Source organism: Natator depressus, chromosome 1 (assembly GCF_965152275.1).
Source record: "Natator depressus isolate rNatDep1 chromosome 1, rNatDep2.hap1, whole genome shotgun sequence".
NCBI classification, from domain to species: Eukaryota; Metazoa; Chordata; order Testudines; family Cheloniidae; genus Natator; species Natator depressus.
In genome coordinates this window covers 231,958,346-231,978,828 of record NC_134234.1, presented here as the reverse complement: position 1 = coordinate 231,978,828, position 20,483 = coordinate 231,958,346, and the positions used below count along the sequence as shown (strand labels likewise).

General features: G+C 47.0%; 1 protein-coding gene across 4 annotated transcripts in view; it reads left to right on the top strand.

The window, feature by feature from the left end:
* Nucleotides 1–20,483, top strand: part of BCAT1 (branched chain amino acid transaminase 1) — a 101,866-nt gene that overhangs the window by 19,031 nt on the left and 62,352 nt on the right. The window contains exons 1-2 of one of the 4 annotated variants that reach the window (XM_074937828.1): nucleotides 10,030–10,176; nucleotides 11,474–11,545. In XM_074937828.1, coding sequence (XP_074793929.1) covers nucleotides 10,123–10,176; nucleotides 11,474–11,545 — 126 coding nt within the window. In that variant the 5' untranslated portion in view covers nucleotides 10,030–10,122. Of the gene's footprint in view, nucleotides 1–10,029; nucleotides 10,177–10,778; nucleotides 10,796–11,473; nucleotides 11,546–20,483 lie in introns of those variants that run through there. The other 3 variants (XM_074937836.1, XM_074937844.1, XM_074937852.1) reach the window with 3 other exon arrangements.

The window sequence follows — 20,483 nt, the reverse complement described above, 5'->3', positions numbered from 1 at the left end:
GTGCTGTATATCTGAATAAATGGAGGACTTCTGTATCTTAAAAGTCTGTCAAGCTGGTACCTACCAGAGCCCAAAAAACTCAAAACATTTCAAGGGCTGCCTGCGTGGGGCTTGATTAGTGGTTGGAACCACGATTTGAGTAGCAGCCAACCAATCATTCCTCTTGGTTCAATCTCACCTGAGGAAGAAGGCGTGAAGAGAAGTATTTGTGGAAAATATGGGTGAGATATACCCATTCTCTTACAGTAAAAGGTGTCCAGTCTTTATTCGCATATAAATGAGCTCGCTCAGCAGATATTTTCTTTTCATTACTTTTTGTACTGGGCAACCACTTGCTTAACATAGTATAGGTTAATTCAGCAGAGTTTTAAACTGAAAGCTTCTGTGTCTGGCTCTGTGATACCATGAATGAGTGTCCAAGGTCTAGAGGCCCCTTGTAGAGGTCATTATGAGCTAATGTTTTTTTCAATTGATGTTATAAATAGTATTCTATGATTCAGCCCCACAGCAACATGCACAATCTCTCACTCCATCTGACAGACTTTGTGGACCTTTTTTAAACACAAGCGCAATTACAATTTTAAGTGCAACTTTTTCTGTAGCTTTTTTTAATGTTGTGTGGCTGCCAAGTAGTACTAAAATTCCCTGGAAAGCCACAAAAGAGAGTCATCTTTCTGCATTGTTATAATTTGGTCTTTAATTACTGTTAGCTTTTTTAAAAACCACAGGGATGTTTTGTCTGACACTCTAGTCACACAGTATCAGAAGGGTAACTTTTTGTCTTAAGCGTTTTCTCCTGGTGCTTAGACAAAGGCAAAATTATAAGTGGCTCAGTAGAGCAAACATCATTTCCAACATCTCAGGCCCATGGGTGCAACTCTATTTACTTAATGATTGTACAGCACCTAGCACAATGGGGCCCTGACCTGGTTGGCCTGTAGGCAATATTACAGTATAAATGTTTCACAATAATAATGAAGTCATTGAGGCCCAGCTCCCCAAAGGTATTTAAGGATCTGAGCCTGAGCCACTAGATTACCTGGAATCACATATAACAGAAGCTGGAATTCCTATCTTGATAAGGGAGATTAGATCTTGAAATATTTGCCTCTGGCTAGTAAGTGTCTGACAAATATGGAAGAGGAGAGTAGCTCACTCTCCATGGACAAGGCCTTCGTAAATTTGCCAGGAAGGGTGCTCTCCCTGGAGCCTCATTGGAGGCGCTATTTTTCATATAGCCTCTGGCTATTAGGTGTCTGATAAATCTGAAGAACCTCCTCTGGTCCTGAAGGGAGGAGGAACATTCATTTATTCTCTCTGCTGGAGCCTGAGGGCTGCTTCAAGGGGGGTGAGTTTGAGCTACTCTACCCCATCTGCAACCTGATGGCAGCTGTAGGTAATAGAAGTGCTGTAAGAAGATGTTTCCACTGCACCTCCTCCACTGTAGGTTAGGGTTGTCAGGTGTCCAGTTTTCGACTGGAACACCCAGTTGAAAAGAACCCTGGCGGCTCTGGTCAGCACTGCTGACCGGGCTGTTAAAAGTCCAGTTGGCATGGGACTTGCAGGCCCCTTACCCGGCTCCGTGTGGCTCCCGGGAAGTGGCTGGCATGTCCCTCTGGCTCCTAGGTGTAGGGGCAGCCGTGGGGGCTCTGTGTGCTGCCCCTGCCCTGAGTGCCGGCTCCGCAGCTCCCACTGGTCAGGAACTGCAGCCAATGGGAGCTGCGGGGGCGATGCCTATGGGCGAGGGGTAGTGTGCAGAGCCGTCTGGCTGTGCCTCTGCCTAGGAGCTGGAGAGACATGCTGGCCGCTTCCGGGAGCCCCCTGAAGTAAACATCACCCAGAGCCCTCACCCCCTTCTGCACCCCAACCCCCCTGCCCCAGCCCTGAGCCCCCTACCACATCCAAACACCCCCCAAAGCCCGCACCCCTGCCACAGCCCTGAGCCCCCTCCTGCACTCCGAACCACTCGCCCCCAGCCTGGAGCCACCTCACACACCCTTAACCCCTCATATCTGGCCTCACCCTGGAGCCCGCACTCCCAGCCTAGATCCTGTACTCTCTCCCACACCCCAGTCCCTCCACACTCCAAAACCCTTGGCCCCATCCCCCAGCCCGGCGCTCCCTCCGGTACTCCAAACCCCTCATCCCCGGCCCCACCGCAGAGCCCGAACCCCCAGCCGAAGCCCTTACCCCCTCCCAACCCTCTACCCCAGTCTGGAGCCCCCTCCTGCACCCTGAACCCCTCATTTCTGGCCCTACCCTGGAGCCCTCACCCTCTTCTGCACCCCGACCCCTTGCCCCAGCCTGGTGAAAATGAGCAGGTGGGGGAGAGCGAGCTATGGGGGCTGGGGGTGGAGTGAGTGGGGAATGGGGCTATGGAGAAGGGGCAGGGCAGGGCCTTGGGGAAGGGGCTGGGAAAGGGATGGGCAAGGATGTTCAGTTTTGTGTGATTAGAAAGTTGGCAACCCTACTAGCTGCTTCTTTGGGTCCTCCTTCCCAGTGAATAGCTCTGTGTTGCCTGCCTCTGCAACTAATCCTAGCTTTCCCAAGCAGTCGCAGAGTGAAATTGACTTGCTCAATGCTGCCCACATATTTTTAAATAGCTGAAGTGAAAACCAGCAAAACTCTGATCAGTTTTCACTCTGTTTTCATGGACACTGTGAGCAGCAGTAGAGACACCGGAACGGTCTCTGTTCAGACTCATGTAAGACCTCACTGCATCAGTTTACACTCAGTTAATGTTTGAAAGGCTATTTTCACAGCCATAAAGACTAGACACTTAGGGACAGATTTTTAAGAGAGCTCTGCTCTTGTTTGGGCACCTAAAATCTGACCACTTGGTTTCATAAGTGCTCAGCACCTAGCAACTCCCAGGATGGTGCTTCGGAAAGCTATGAGTGGCGGCAGGGGTAGGCACTGCAGCTATTCAATAGAGAGGAGGCCCCAGAAAGGAGGCTGGAGAATATGTAGATTAGTGCGTGCACACAAACATGTTCCCCACTCAAATATTTCTGCTGCTGTTCCCAGGAGCTGCTAGAAGTACAGCTATTTTCAAAAGCTGGCCATTAATGTTTCTTAAATGAAAGCTTGGCTTCTGCATAAGTTGCTTGCAATGCATTCATATCTCCTTCCTCCCCCTTCCCCAAATTCTCCACTTCTGGTCCTCAGTGATGAGCAAGTAAGTGGAGTTTTCAAGCTGTCGGGTCAATAGACCCAGAACGGTACAGATTACAGTGTGAGGTCTCTCGACTGAGGCCTTAAAGGGACACTGTGAACTTTAAAATCTCACTCTGTCTGGAAATGTTTCACATATTTTTGTTGCAAATAACATCTAGGATTATAGTAATTAACAGAGATTAGAAAAATATTTTTGTTGTGGACTTTCTTAAATTGATTTTTTTTTTAAGCTTTCACATTTGACAGCCACTACAGTCACTATTTCCCCTTTTGTCTGTGTGCATCCTCCATACAGGATCAGGTGAGGGAATTTAAAATAGGAAAATGTGATTGTAAAACAAACAAAACTTGGAAGGTGGATAGCAAAGGAGGTGTAATAGCTGAAACTAGTTTAAACTAATGTTTTAATTTGACTAAATGTCAAGGTGATTGTGTCCTTGCTCCTATTTACTATGCATTTATATTCTTAGTTAGTTAGGCCTCAAAATTCTTAGTCAAAATTTCTTCCCTCTACTGTTGTGCTCTATGCCATTTGTCTGTCACTCTCCACTCTGTGTGCAGCTTTATTTCTGTGGTTCTCTTGGTATATAATTTGTGAATCATTTTCTCATTCTTTGGCATGAAAGGTTCTATATAAACACAAAATATTGTCCATTATTTCCTCCATTAGTGTCAAAGGGAGTAACTTGCACAGCTCCCTCACACAGATAGGTGACTAGACTAGACATAAAGAAAAGGAGTACTTGTGGCACCTTAGAGACTAACCAATTTATTTGAGCATAAGCTTTCATGAGCTACAGCTCACTTCATCGGATGCATACTGTGGAAAGTATAGAAGATCTTTTTATACACACAAAGCATGAAAAAATGGGTGTTTACCACTACAAAAGGTTTTCTCTCCCCCCACCCCACTCTCCTGCTGGTAATAGCTTATCTAAAGTGATCACTCTCCTTACAATGTGTATGATAATCAAGGTGGGCCATTTCCAGCATAAATCCAGGGTTTAACAATAATGTCTGGGGGGGGGGGGGTAGGAAAAAACAAGGGGAAATAGGTTACCTTGCATAATGACTTAGCCACTCCCAGTCTCTATTCAAGCCTAAGTTAATTGTATCCAATTTGCAAATTAATTCCAATTCAGCAATCTCTCTTTGGAGTCTGTTTCTGAAGTTTTTCTATTGTAATATCGCAACTTTCATGTCTGTAATCGCGTGACCAGGGAGATTGAAGTGTTCTCCGACTGGTTTATGAATGTTATAATTCTTGACATCTGATTTGTGTCCATTTATTCTTTTATGTAGAGACTGTCCAGTTTGACCAATATACATGGCAAAGGGGCATTGCTGGCACATGATGGCATATATCACATTGGCAGATGTGCAGGTGAACGAGCCTCTGATAGTGTGGCTGATGTTATTAGGCCCTGTGATGGTGTCCCCTGAATAGATATGTGGGCACAGTTGGCAACGGGCTTTGTTGCAAGGGTAGGTTCCTGGGTTAGTGGTTCTGTTGTGTGGTATGTAGTTGCTGGTGAGTATTTGCTTCAGGTTGGGGGGCTGTCTGTAGGCAAGGACTGGCCTGTCTCCCAAGATTTGTGAGGGTGTTGGGTCGTCCTTCAGGATAGGTTGTAGATCCTTGATAATGCATTGGAGGGGTTTTAGTTGGGGGCTGAAGGTGACGGCTAGTGGCGTTCTGTTATTTTCTTTGTTAGGCCTGTCCTGTAGTAGGTGACTTCTGGGAACTCTTCTGGCTCTATCAATCTGTTTCTTCACTTCTGCAGGTGGGTATTGTAGTTGTAAGAATGCTTGATAGAGATCTTGTAGGTGTTTGTCTCTGTCTGAGGGGTTGGAGCAAATGCGGTTGTATCGCAGAGCTTGGCTGTAGACAGGATCGTGTGGTGTGGTCAGGGTGAAAGCTGGAGGCATGTAGGTAGGAATAGCGGTCAGTAGGTTTCTGGTATAGGGTGGTGTTTATGTGACCATCGTTTATTAGCACTGTAGTGTCCAGGAAATGGATCTCTTGTGTGGACTGGACCAGGCAGAGGCTGATGGTGGGATGGAAATTGTTGAAATGATGGTGGAATTCCTCAAGGGCTTCTTTTCCATGGGTCCAGATGATGAAGATGTCATCAATATAGCGCAAGTAGAGTAGGGGCGTTAGGGGACAAGAGCTGAGGAAGCGTTGTTCTAAGTCAGCCATAAAAATGTTGGCATACTGTGGGGCCATTCGGGTACCCATAGCAGTGCCGCTGATTTGAAGGTATATATTGTCCCCAAATGTAAAATAGTTATGGGTAAGGACAAAGTCACAAAGTTCAGCCACCAGGTTAGCTGTGACATTATCGGGGATAGTGTTCTTGACGGCTTGCAGTCCATCTTTGTGTGGAATGTTGGTGTAGAGGGCTTCTACATCCATAGTGGCCAGGATGGTGTTATCAGGAAGATCACCGATGGATTGTAGTTTCCTCAGGAAGTCAGTGGTGTCTCAAAGGTAGCTGGGAGTGCTGGTAGTGTAGGGCCTGAGGAGGGAGTCTACATAGCCAAACAATCCTGCTGTCAGGGTGCCAGTGCCTGAGATGATAGGGCGCCCAGGATTTCCAGGTTTATGGATCTTGGGTAGTAGATAGAATATCCCAGGTCGGGGTTCCAGGGGTGTGTCTGTGCGGATTTGATCTTGTGCTTTTTCAGGGAGTTTCTTGAGCAAATGCTGTAGTTTCTTTTGGTAACTCTCAGTGGGATCAGAGGGTAATGGCTTGTAGAAAGTGGTTTTGGAGAGCTGCCGAGCAGCCTCTTGTTCATATTCCGACCTATTCATGATGACAACAGCACCTCCTTTGTCAGCCTTTTTGATTATGATGTCAGAGTTGTTTCTGAGGCTGTGGATGGCATTGTGTTCTGCACGGCTGAGGTTGTGGGGCAAGTGATGCTGCTTTTCCACAATTTTAGCCCGTGCACGTCAGCGGAAGCACTCTATGTAGAAGTCCAGTCTGCTGTCTCGACCTTCAGGAGGAGTCCACCTAGAATCCTTCTTTTTGTAGTGTTGGTAGGGAGGTCTCTGTGGATTAGTATGTTGTTCAGAGGTGTGTTGGAAATATTCCTTGAGCCGGAGACGTCAAAAATAGGATTCTAGGTCACCACAGAACTGTATCATGTTCGTGGGGGTGGAGGGGCAGAAGGAGAGGCCCCGAGATAAGACAGCTGCTTCTGCTGGGCTAAGAGTATAGTTGGATAGGTTAACAATATTGCTGGGTGGGTTGAGGGAACCATTGCTGTGGCCCCTTGTGGCATGTAATAGTTTAGAAAATTTAGTGTCCTTTTTCTTTTGTAGAGAAGCAAAGTGTGTGTTGTAAATGGCTTGTCTAGTTTTAGTAAAGTCCAGCCACGAGGAAGTTTGTGTGGAGTTTGACAGTGAACCATTGATGACAACTCTTTGAGTATGATCTTTCAATTATTTTTGCACCTACTTACGGTAATTTCCTCTAGACCACATTTCCCTAGTTTGCTTATGAGCATGTCATGTGGAACTGTTTAAAAAGCCTTCCTGATATCAAGATATAGCGCATCTACTGCTCCCACCATTCACTAAGCCAGTACTCCTGTTAAAGAAGGAAATAAGTTGGTTTGGCATGATTTGTTCTTGACAAATCCATGTTGGCTATTCCTTATAACCCTGTCATTGACTAGGTGCTTACAAATTGATCGTTTAATAATTTGTTCCAGTATCTTTCCAAGAATTGAAGTTAGGTTGACTGGTCTATAATTCCTTGGGTCCTCTTCATTCACTTTCTTAGAGACAGGTACTGTGTATGCCCTGTCCTCCAGGAGTTCTTGAAAATAATCGCTAATGGTTCCAAAATTGCTACAGCTAATTCCTTAAGTACCTTAGGATGGATTTCATCAGGCCCTGCTGACTTGAGTACGTCTAACTTACCTAAATATTCTTTAATCTGTTCTTTCGCTATTTTAGCCTCCATTCCTTCCGGCTTGTTGTTAATATTAATCAAGCCTCTGGTCACAATTAACCTTTTTAGTGAAGACTGAAGCAAGATAGGCATTAAACACCTCAGCCTTCTTGACGTAATCAATTAGCTCTCCTTCCCCACTAAGTAAATCTTCACTTTTCTTCTTTCTGATTTTTGCCCCAATGTGATTGTGCTGTTCTGTTGTACTCCTGCTTAGCAATTTGTCCATGGTTTTCAAATTTTTTTGTAAATTTCCTTTTTGATTTTAAGGTCTATGAAAAGCTCCTGGTAGAGGCATATACTCTTACTATCTTTTCTTCATATTAGAATAGTTTGCTATTTGCCTCTAATGTTGTCCCTTTGAGAAGTTGCCAGCACTCCTAAACTACTTTTTCCCCTTATATTTTCTTCTCAGGAAACTTTACCCATCAGTTCTCTGAGTTTGTTAAAGTCGGCTTTCTTGAAGTCCATTGTCCTTACCTTGCTGCTCTCACTCCTTCCTTTCCTTAGAATAATATCTATCATTTCATGACAGGTTTCAGAGTGGTAGCCATGTTAGTCTGTATCAGCAAAAACAACCAGGACTCCTCCTGTTTTTTGTTTTGTTCTTGTTTTGTTTTTATCATTTCATGATCACTTTCACCCAAGTTGCCTTCAACTTTCAGACTCGCAACCAATTCCACCCTATTAGTTAGAATGAAGACTCACATGTCTGTCTGCCTGGTTACTTCCTCCATCTTCTGAAACAGAAAGTTGTCCCTAATATATTCCAAGAATTTATTGAACGTTTTGTGTTTTGCTGTGTCTGGGTAGTTAAAGTTCCCCATTGTTACCAGGTCTTGTGTTTTGGATATTTCTGTTGTTTGTTGTAGAAATGCTTCCTCCACCATCTCCGCTTGATTTGATGGTCTGATCTGCTCAGGGGCAGATGTCATACTTGGCACTATCATTAGTGCCTATGTGGATGAGCAGCATGAGGTAGTGGTCAGAGGGATGGATGAGCCACAGTAACCTTTCTGTGATGTCTTGGATGTAGACTGCAGGCAGGCAGTACACTTCCCAGGATTTCAGGTCAGCAGATGGATGCCTCCGTGCCCCCTCAGAATGGAGTCCCCAACCACTGGAACCATATGGCTTCTCCTCTTGGGTGCAGTGGCCATGAGCCTCCCAGACATGGGGGCAGGTGGCTCCTCCTCAATCATTGGGGTCTGCTCCTCTCCTCCTGTTGCCAGTACAGCATAGTGGTTCTTGACTGCAATGAACAGGGGACCTGGGGTGGGGTGGAGGGTGAAGCACTGTCTGTTGCACAAGGTGGCAATGCAGCCAATCTCCTTCTTGCCCAGCAGTCGGTTCTCCTTTCTTCTCTGGTGCTTCTGTAGTCAGCCTGTATCGTCTGTCCCAGATGACTCCATGTACATCCTGTCGATGAAGTCCTCATGGTCCTGGATGCTATGCAGATGAGCCACATCCTCCTGCAGCTCTCTTACCTGCTTCCTGAGGGATGCCAGCAACAGACACCTCTCACATGAGGTGGTTCTCCCTGCCTCACTTTCTTCTTCAGGAACATGCAGGCTGCATTCCCAGGAAGTCAAGACCCGGACCTCAGTAGAAGCCTCCAGGGTCAGATTGTCAGTCTGGCCAGGGCCAGCGCAGGTGCAGGCAGAGGAAGAGCTAGTACTGGTGTTGGTGATGTGCCATTTTTCTCCCATTGTGGGTTCTTCCTTGGAAAGTATCTGCAATCCTCCTCTTACTGATCTTAAATGAGTGTGTGACCCATGTAATTCCATGGCAGAGCTGTGGTGTGACAGAGGGGAAGGAAGCAGAGGAGAGAGTTGAGGTTAAGGATGAGGACAAGCAAGAGGATGAGCATAAGGGGCAAAGGATTGTATATGGTTACTGGGGCAGATGGAGGTGCAAGCTTCCTGAACCCCGTGGGGATGGTTTTGTTGCAGACTGTCATCCACTAAGGGTTGACTGGAGACCACCACATTCCTATTCATTTGTGATCTATTCTAACCCATAAACAAACCACAGGCCTGCAAAAGTGAAAGAACACTGTATTAGTCTCTCCACTACTAAGCTCTCCTTCAACTTCTGTGCTTCAGAGACACACACTGTGCTGTTCTTCGAGTTCAGTACTCTTTGGTTGAAGGACCTGGCATATTAAGCCACGTTGAAATGATAAACATTGTCTTTCACCTGGTCCCCTCTCCTGTGTCTGTATAAGTTATAATGGCTAGACCATACCTTATTCTGCTACTACTGATGGCAGTGGCAAAATTCCCATAGCTACAAGGGAGCAGGATCGGGCCCTACACGTGCAGTTCTGAATTACACACCACTCAGAACCAGACTTATGAGGGAAATTAATGTCCTATTACAACTGAGGCTCTTGTGTCACAGAGCATGGTCTACAGGTTATAAACAGCTCTGCCAAATCTCACAAATCTGGGGTAGGGGAGACTCTCTCACAAGTGGGGATTAATTTTAAGGCTCTTTCAATCTGATGATGAAGGATTTTGCTGGCACCTGGTTTCTACAAGGGGCTTAAATTTTCCTACATCATCCCCTCCCTCCTTAATGTCTTATTTATGCAAATTGCCATAACTCCTGACACAACAGTATCTGTCTCTTGGTTTAATAACTGGGATGAGTAGTTACAGGTACATCATTGTTGTCTTCTGAGCAGAGAGTTATATGGGAGTATGTGGATATTTTAATGAGAGAATATTGTGGGGCTAGTTTATATTTTACCAGCATACACTAGTGACCCCCTTGCCTTCCAGGCACTGAGCTGGCCTCTCAGACAACACAGTGCTGCAGTTTAAATCTTACATCATGTAGTTACTTGCAATGCATTGGCATGATTAGGGGCTTGGTTTTCAGCCGTGGTGGTAGCTCTACTGCTGCTCCTGATCCTCAGCTGGGTAGTAGAGAGTGCCTCCGTAAGCAAGAGGTACACTGTACATGCTCACCCGGCAGCATGGCAAGCTCATTGACAGCTGAGCAGGGAGCAGCCGATGCCTTCTCTTGCCAGGTATTTCCCACTTTGCATGACTTCCTTAATTTATTTTTGAGTGCAAGAGAGAAACAGGGAGAAAGCATCTGATCCAAGGGAGAGGAGTTAACTTCCCCTCCTCCCGGCCCTTAAACATTCCAGCATTGATATCCCCCTCCCCCAGATGATCCTAGCACAAAATCCCTTTTCACCTAATTGTTCTATCATTTAACCCCCTCCTCCCCATACCACATTCATTCTAGCTCTCAAGGCTCTTAATGCCCGTTCCCTCCTGTTCATCTTCCTGTGCATTTTACTGATATTCCCTCATCCATCCTCCTGTATATTCAGCACCATAGCCTTCCGAGTGCCCATCCCCCAAATATTCCACCCTTGTGATCCCTGCCCGCAAAGCCTTCCTGCATCCTTTAATATTTCCAGCACTGTCTTGGAAAGTCCTGATTAGCTCAAATGAGCAAAGCCAGAAAGACATGTCAGATTCCCCCCTCCTCTTTACCTAGGTGCCGCTGTTTGTAATGTGTGTTTCATGTCTGCGACCAGAATGCTGTAGAACTGGCAGGGAGAGGATGCTAAGAAAGCAACATGGAAGCTGCTTTGAGGACATGGGATGCTTCTGCTCGATTATTTGCTTTCACGGGTCATGCACCTGTCGGCTTACTCTTCCAATTTGCACCATCGCTCCCCTTTCCTTCAATGGCTGGCTAATATCCCACTCATTTGTGGAGTTCTTAAAAGACACACAATGGCTATAAGAGAAATAGCGTATATATTCATGACTAATTTTGTTTTTGTGGATGTACCTTCATTACCGCTTATCTCATTCAATTAAGGAAGTATGGTTTGGAGAAAATGTTTCCTCCCTCTCTACCGTCCCCTCCCCTGCCAAGTCATTGTCACTAAATAAAGGCACAGAGGAAACCAGAAGGCTGAGGTGTCTGCCTCTAAAGGGGATTCAGTGACCTGATATAATTGTGTAAAATCCCAGAGTATTTATTCAGCTTTAAGTGAAACAATTGCACTTTTGTTCTCGGACTGTGACCCTGAGACATATAAGGCTAATGTGGGATTTAACCAGTCTTGCTAAAGCCCAGAAATGCAGTTGTGTTAAATAACTCAATTGAAACAAAAACAAAAAACAAACCAAAACAGGAGGATGGTGGAAAATACAGTGCCTAATATTCTTATTCTGATCAAGTGATGATGAAGGCTGATTGATACTTTTTGATTTCTGTCATGCAAAATATTAATTGACTAGGTATCTGCCTCTTTGCAACATGCATTTGATTTGGTATCTCCTGCTTTTTATTTCTTGCAGGGCTGTCAGAATGAGTGCCCAGCTGGAGGATGTACAGGGGGAGCCACAAAGCAAGCAACTGAATCTTTCAAGGTAAGTTGTTTGCAAAAGGATAGGTGCCTGAAACATTTCAGACACAGTGAGAGAAAGTGCTCTGGAGCTATTTATGGTCATTGTGCATAATGCTGGATTTATGGACATGTTTGATCATCATAATGCTGGACATAAGTGTTTTATGCTGATATCTTTTGGAGATAATGCATTTAACCCCTGTAGAAATTAGAGTATTCAAAAAAAACACCCTACATTTGTTTCTTACTGCAGGGAGGAAAGAATAAGCAACTGCTATATTATGTGATCAGCTGCTTGGGATATGAGAAAGGAAGAAGTTGGATGCCTGTTAAATATCATGTTCACAAAACCGAGGATTTGGCCAAGTGGATTTAACTGGACCATTAATGTTGATTTTCAATAAGCTAATGTCATGCCAATTTTCAAAAAGGGTAAACGGGGATGACCCTTTAGGGTCCCTCCTAGGAGCCGGACCTGCTGCTGGCTGCTTCCGCGGTGCAGCACGGTGTCTGTCAGCCTGACCTTGATCTCATGCAAGATAAAGGAGTGGCTGATACAGCACTCAATTAATAAAGAACTAAAAGAGGGCAATGTAAATTAATACAAATCAACATGGGGCTATGGAAAAATAGATCCTAACTTTGATGGGGTTTTTTATGAGATTATAAATTTGATTGATAAAGGTAACAGTGTTGACATAATATACTTAGGTTTCAGAGTAGCAGCCGTGTTAGTCTGTATTCGCAAAAAGAAAAGGAGTACTTGTGGCACCTTAGAGACTAACCAATTTATTTGAGCATAAGCTTTCGTGAGCTACAGCTACATGCATCCGATGAAGTGAGCTGTAGCTCACGAAAGCTTATGCTCAAATAAATTGGTTAGTCTCTAAGGTGCCACAAGTACTCCTTTTCTTTTTGATAATATACTTAGACTTCTGTCAGGCGTTTGACTTGGTACCACACAACACTTTTATAACAAAATTAGAACAATGTAAAGTTAACATGGCACACATTAATAGGGTGAAAAACTGGCTAACTAGGTCTTAAAATATAACTGTAACCGGGAATTTTCATTGAGTGGGTCTGTGTCCAGTGGGGTCCCACACGGTTCTTGGCCGTACACTATTTAACATGTTTATCAGTAACCTGGAAAAAAACATAAAATCACCACTAATAAAGTTTGCAGTTGGTAAATAATGAAGAGGACAGGTCGCTGATTCAGAGCAATCTAGATTGCTCAGTAAACTGGATGCAAACAAACAATATGAGTTTTAATACAGGTAAGTGTAAATTTATACATCTGGGAACAAAGAATGTAGGCCATACTGACAGGATGGGGAACTTTGTCCTGGGAAGTAGTGACTCTGAAAAGTATTTGGGGGTCAGAGTGGATAATCAGCTGAACATGAACTCCCAGTGTGACACTGTGGCCAAAAGAGCTAATGCGATTTAGGCATGCATAAACAGGAGGATCTTGAGCAGGAGTAGAGAGGTTATTTTTCCTCTATATTTGACACTGGTGCAACCACTGCTGGAATACTGTATCCAGTTCTGATGCTCACAATTCAAGAAGGATGTTGACAAACTGGAGAGGGTTCATAGAAGAGCAACAAGAATGATTAAAGGATTAGAAAATATGCTTTATAGTGATAGACTCAAAGAGCTCAATCTATTTAGCTTAACAAAGAGAAGTGTAAGGCGTGACTTGATTGCAGTCTGTAGGTGTCTATATGAGAAATAAATATTTGATACTGGGCTCTTCAGTCTAGCACAATGGTTTTCAAACTTTTTTTTTCCTGGCGATCCAGTTGAAGAAAATTGTTGATGCCCACGACCTAACGGAGCTGGGGATGAAGGGTTTGGGGTTGGGAGGGGCAGAGGGTCGGGGTGCAGGGGTGAGGGCTGCGGCCAGGAATGAGGGGTTCAGGGTGTGAGAGGGGGCTCTGGGCTGGGGCAGGGGGTTGGGGTATGGGAGGGGGTCAGGGCTCTGGGCTAGGGGTGCAGGCTCTGGGGTGGGGCCAGGGATGAGAGGTTTGAGGGGGGGCTCAGGGCTGGGGCAGGAGATTGGGGCACAGGCTTACCTCGGGCGGCTCCTGGTCAGCAGTGATGCTAAGAGAGGCTTCCTGCCTCTCCTGGCACTGTGGACTGCACTGCACCCCGGAAGTAGCCAGCAGCAGGTCTGGTTCCTAGGTGGAGGTGCGCAAGCGCTTCTGTGCGGCTCTCACCCGCAGGCATGGCACCGCCCCCCACCACCCACCAGCTCCCTTTGGCCAGGAACTAGTTAATGGGAGTGCAGAGCCAGTGCTCAGGTTGGGGGCAGCGCACGGAGCCCTGTGGCCCCTCCTAGGAGCCGGACCTGCTGCTGGCTGCTTCCGCGGTGCAGCACGGTGTCGGAATAGGTAGCGACGTTTAACGGCCAGTCGGCAGTGCTGACCAGAGTCACTGCAACCCCGTACCTTACATTTGGCGACCCAGTACTGGGTCATGACCTGCAGTTTGAAAACCACTGGTCTAACAGAGAATGGTATAACACATTTGAATGGCTGGAAGTTGAAGCTAGACAAATTCAGATGAGAAATTAGGTGTAAATTTGTAACAGTGAGTGTAATTAACCATTACCAACGGGCATGGTAGAGTCTTCACTGACGATTTTTAACTCGAGAGGGTGCTTTTCTAAAGGATATGCTCTAGGAATTATTTTGTGGAAGTTCTATGGCCTGTATTATACAGGACTTCAGACTAGCTGATCACAATGGTCCTTTCTGGCCTTGAAATCTATGAAATCAATCTGATTATTTGAACCAATTTCCAGTTGCCCGCTTACAGCTAAGGTCCAGCATAAGTATGGGAGGTGGACAATTATTCTCTGCTACACTCCAACTAGTGAAGCTTCTGATGAAGGCAAGACAGAGTTCTATATTTAACTCTCTTTTCTTCTTTCACCTATCTTGAATCACGACGTCGTCACTCTCCTTGATGACTTTAAAGCTATTGTTGAGAGTTCTAGTGGAGCATGGAAATTGTTACTGTACCAGTTACTCCAGCCATCGCACTTGAGAAAGCTTCTGCCAGGAATGATTTTGCCTCCTTTTATAAACACTTGTGTGACCTCACTGACAAGAAAGACTGTACCAAGTGAAAAAAGAAAAGGAGTACTTGTGGCACCTTAGCGACTAACAAATTTATTTGAGTCTAAGCTTTTGTGAGCTACAGCATCCAATGCATCCGATGAAGTGAGCTGTAGCTCACGAAAGCTTAGGCTCAAATAAATTGGTTAGTCTCTAAGGTGCCACTAGTACTCCTTTTCTTTTTGCGAATACAGACTAACACAGCTGCTACTCTGAAACCTGTACCAAGTGAATGACCTACTCCATTTCAGGTCAGCTAATTGATACAGAAGCAGAGTAAATGGCATGCTGGAGTGAACGTTTCAGCCAGCTCTGAATTGCACCCCCAATTTCTTTGAACCCTGACATTAAGGCCACTGCTGAGTTGACTCATTCTGCACAAAATGATCCTGGCAAATTCACTGCTGATGACATCCAGAGATGTAAAGAAAGCTAAGGGAAATAAGGCACCTGGAATCTGTGGAATTCCTGCAAAACTCTTAAAAAGTGCTGGACCAACTATGTTTTTGTGAATGCGATGCTGTTCAGCATCATGTGGAGAGTCAGTCCTGTCCCACTGGCAAAGAAGCATTGTTTTATTACTCTGGAAATGTAAAGGCAGCAAACGAGTCTCCTGTAACTATTGTGGCATTACTCTTCTGTCCATATGTAGTGGGGCGGCTGCCCCACTCCCGCAGAAGGGGGGTTAAAAGCAGCCCTGGAGAGGGCTGTGGCTGGGAAATGGAGTGCGAACAGCCGGGGGAAGCTGTGGGAAAGCAGCCACAGCTGTGGCCAGCTCAATTAGGGCCCAGCTGTCCCATATAAGAGGGCCAGGGCCAGCTTTAGGCACCAGCAAAGGAAGCAGGTGCTTGGGGTGGCACATTTGTAGGGGCGGCATTCAGGCCATCCTTTTTTTTCCCCCTGCTTCGGGGCCAGCCCTGCTGGCGCTCACCCAGGTAGACCCTGTCCTGGCCCCCAAGCTGCTGCCGAAGTCCAGATGGAAGAGCCGCAGCGGGTAGCCAAGCTGGCCCCGGGACTGGGGTCCAGTAGCAGCAGCGCCCTGGGGCCTCTCTGGTTCGCACCACCGGCGGGCTCCGACACGTGGAGCACGGGACACTCGGGCTGGGGGCTGCCCCGTGGGGCGCTCGGAGGAGCCGCCTGCAAGTGTCGCAGGGCTCCCTGCTCCCCGAGCTGCCCAGGGGCTGTGGCAGGGCAGCTAGGAGCAGCAGCAGCAGCAGGGCCATAGAGGGGAACGGTGACCAGAGCGCTGCTGTGCAGGGCCCACGTCCCACTCTCTGGGGCTCCGCTCCCCACTGGCCGCTCCCTCTGTGGCTGCCCTGCCCCAGCTCCTCAGCGCCCTGCTGGGGCGGTCCCCCTGGGTTTGCCCTCCTGATTCCCGGCCGGTCCTGGAGGCAGGACCCCGGCTGGTGGGACCCTGGGCTGAGGCGCAACCCGGGAGCCCCATTGCTTATCCCAACCCTGCTAGTGCTGGACCAGCTGGAGGCGAAGGGGGAGCGGGCGGAGTCAGGGCCCCCCTGGGTGCCAGGAAGGAGTCGGGTGGATGCAGCCTCTGCCCCTGCTAGTGTCATGAGCGGGATGCTGATGACCTGCCCCGGGAGCGAGATACCAGTGACCCAGGGCTGGGGCGGCAGGCGGTGCGGGGTCGGTGGGGAAGAGCCCAGGGCTGGGGCAACAGGGGAGAAGGGGGGAGCCCAAAATTTTTTTGCTTGGGGCGGCAAAAAACCTAGAGCCGGCCCTGAAGAGGGCAGTGGGCCAGAAGCTGAGGGAGTCACACTCTAGCCCTGGAGTGGGAAGGGCTAGGTGCCTGGGAACAGGGTGCCTGAGCAGAGCAGCGCTGGGGAAGGGCAAAGGGAGCTGGGGAGCTCCAGCCTGGTAAACCCCCAGGCTGCAGGCCTTGGTGAAGGCCTACAGAGGCACTGGGGCTGCAGAGGGGCAGCCTGAGGAATAGGCAGAGGCAGCTGGTCCTAACCCCTTGCCAATGATGAGTGGCCATTACACTGCAGTCTGCCCCAGTGAACAGGGGCTAGCTGATGACTGGCAGTAGCCACTGAGACAAGGTGGGTTTAGAGCGAGGGGGTACTGCTGGGGCAGAACCCTGAGATAAAGAGGCACCGGGGTCCGGGAGGGACACGGGGAACAGTGGCAGATGAGATACCGGCCTGCAGAGGGCGCTCTAGTGCTGGTGAAGAGCTAATTCCCTGGACGACCAGCAGGAAGCACCGCACCGGTGAGTCATCGCCCCGCAACACCATACCAGGGAAAGTTTTTTGCTTCTGTCTTGTTGGCCCAAGCCACTGATATCTTAAGGAGCAAGAGAAGACCACAACAAGCTGGCTTCAATTCCGGCTATTCCGCTGTGGAGCAAATCGTCACAGTCTATAGCTTATCAAGAAGGCAAGAGAATTCAAATTGTATTCATGGATATTAAGGCTGCATTTGACTCCATTAACAGGGAATCTCTTTAGCTAAAAATCATAGCCATTCCTGGCAAGCTTTGCAGAATTTTCTGTCTCTAAGGTAAGATGACTCCTCAAGCTGCTTTCTTGTAAATGGGAAAGGATTGTCTTCTTCCAAATTAGGTTGGACTTTCAACAAGGATGCGTTGCTGCCCCAGAACGCTTCCGTGCTTTCATAGACTGTGTTCTTGAATGGAAACTAAATAAATGCATTTTAGGTATACCACCCGATGATGAAAACCTCATTGACATCAATTTTGCTGATGACATATTGTTAGTTGTTGAATCTAAACCCTGGGAAGCTCAGTGGGAAAAGTCAGCCTGAAAATTAATTTCACTAAAACCAAATTTTTACCATTAGGCCATTTTAAATGAGCTGCAGGCTCTTGCATCTTAGTGGGTGATCAACCAGTTGAGGTTATCTGTGATTTTACCTACCTCGGCTCCGTTATCAATAACACGGGCGGCAGGGCCATCCCTAGCCATGGGGGAGCCCAGGCCTCCGCAGGGGGGGAAGGAGCAGGCTTGGGGGGCTGGGGAGAAACCGCCACCCAGCACAAGCCGGTGGAGCGGAGTGGATTAGGGTCAGATCGCTCCACTTCCCACCACCCCGTGAGTGCAGGGTCGGGCCTGACCCTGCACTCACGAGGCAGCGGAAAGTGGAGCAACCCAGCCCCAGCCCGCTCTGCTGTGCTCCCCTGACTCCCAGCCTTGGGAGGCAGGGGAAACCGGCCCCTGGCACTCACTGGTGGTGCAGCTGGGGCCGGGTTGCTGCACTTACCCGCTGCTGCACTGGTGAGTGCAGGCCCACCCCCTGCTGCAGTCCTCAGAGGAGTGGGGGCAGGACTTGTGGGTGGGAAGAAGCAGGGTGGGGGCAGAGCAGGGGCGGGTGCTTTGGGGAAGGGGCGGAGCAGGGGCTGGAGCAGCATGCTGCTGCATACTTTGCGTATGGGTAGGGACGGCCCTGACGGGCTGCATCAAGAAAGAACTTGAAGTCCAGAATGAAAAAAGCATAGTCAATAATAGCCCCATCAAGAATGTCTTTCACAAATGGAGCACCCTGATAAGTAGAAAGACGAAGATGAGGATATATAATGCTATGGGACTGAAACATGGCACCTTACTGTCAAGTGTGAAAAGAAGTTGGGCACCATTCAGATGAAGCATCTCTGAATGATTTGAAAACATCAAATTCAAGTCAAATGAGGTGATTTGCTTCCTAACTAGACAGGTCCCACTCTTTCAAACAGTTGCCCAACTCTCACTAAGGTGGTATGGTCAGCTTCTCCGAATGCCTACCAACTTCCCTGCAAGAATCATCTGAAACTTTGACCCAGTGAAAGCAGGAAGAAAAAGACTCTGCTCCCCCTCCCCCTGAAGATCTAAAACATGATGGCTGGACGGTGTCAGCAGACACCTAACCTTCATAGGCATCCTACTACATAACATGCCCGATTTGACCCAGGGCAGAACATCATGGAGGTGCATAATGTATTTGGTGGCTTATGTACTGTCCAAAACTGCATGAGAACTAACCTAATCTTAACGCATCAGCTGCCTGCTAAAATGTTGCTGGATATTAGTCTTTAAATTAAATAAAAATGGCATTTATCTGTGTATCTTAACACTTACAACATACAGTACTGCCAGTCCCATATGTGAAACAATATCATCCAGTATTGATTCAGAGATTGAAAATTCCTCTCAACAAAGACTGTATCATATACATTTATTATTCCTATTTATTAAGCTTTGGCAATGTTCAAAAATAAGTCATTTCCAGCCCGCTTCAAAGTTGTGGAGTCAAGGGTCTGAGCAGCCACTCCAAAGCCTAGCACCTCAGCTCGGGCACACCGTCAGTGCTTAACAACCAGACAATACTTATTAATGCTGATGAGCTGCCAGAAGCTGCTACGAAGCAATGCCCTGCTTTTTCTCTTCTGTTTAGAACTTAAACAATTAAAATCTTGCTCTTCTCTCTTTCCTCCTCTCCCCACTTCCACAAAATGTATTGGTGATTTTAAGCAGTGTGTGCACACAGATGTCAACTTCACATTTCTGCTGGGAAATTGGAGCTCAGCAGGAGCACCCCAGAAACCCTCCTCTCTCCCTTAATCTTCCATGCTATTTTTTTTGCCTTTGCTTCTTCCTTCTCTCCTCCTTATTCCTACTTATCCTCTTTGTTTTGTCTGTACAAGTTTTGCCTTTCTTCCTTTTTTCTCATCTGTGTATTTCTCTCTCTCTCTCTTCTTACTTTACATTCATGTCCTTTAAAAAGCCCCATCAGACTTTTGCAACTGTTTAAAAAATATGGGTTTAAAAAAAAACCCAGTTGAACTGTCATGTGCTTTTTCAGCATTTCCTTGTGTGTTACTGTTGACTACTGTGGTATTTGTAATGAAATTGTGGTGATAACCCTGGTAATCAGCCTGCCCTTCCTGATTCTTCGCTTGCTGTGCCAGCCCAGTGCACAATTCTGTTTTAGGCTTAAGTAGTTATTTCCCTTTTAGCTTCCCTGGCTTAAATCAGAAATGAAAAATAAATGCTACCAAAGGTTATAATCAGTCTTGATAAGGCCTATTCTGATCTTGGCCTTCATTTGACATTCACGAGGGTTTTGCCACTGACTTCATTGGTAGCAAGATTTGGTCTCATGGCAACAGGCCGCCACTTTTCTTGTAGTGCTTGCCTCCCTCTGCACATAAAGAGGGATGCCAGTAAGCCAGAACCTAATATCAGCCATTTAGTAGTGGGGCACCACAGTTCTGCCTGTGGGTAATGGTTTAGGATGACTCTTCCACTAGAAGTTCTGTTTTGGAGAATGTCAGTTTAAAAAAATATTTATATTGTATGTAACTAGTTGTCAAGCTTTAGGGGCCCAGTATGTATGGAAGTCTCGAGCTGTTCTGTTGACTCCCCTTGGCAGATGGCTTAGGTAGTTTTCATTAGTTCCACTGTTATCCTTTGATCCCTTTATACTTATGGGATATACAGAGGCCTTAAAGCCCGTGGCTCTCCTCTGTGTAAAAAAACAAAACACGAACAAAACCCAAAAGAATCCTGCTGTAAGGGCTGACAGAACTGCCCAGTGTGCTTTCTCCACCCCCACTTGGAACCTCCGGTATATGCCAAAGGGAGGAAAGACAGGACCAGAGTGCCAATGTGCTCTGACTGTTTTGGGGCCATGGGCAGACTGAGCATAAATTAGAGCAGCCCTGCGGCTGTGCTAAATTACACTCAGTCAGTCAGGTCCCCAGAAGGTTGAGAATATTGGGAGGCACTTTCCTTTCTCCTCCTTCTGCTCCCCTCCATTCCCACATCTCAGCCAGAATGGAGCATCATGACTGAGAGTCTCTCTGAGGCAAGAGAGTGCTAG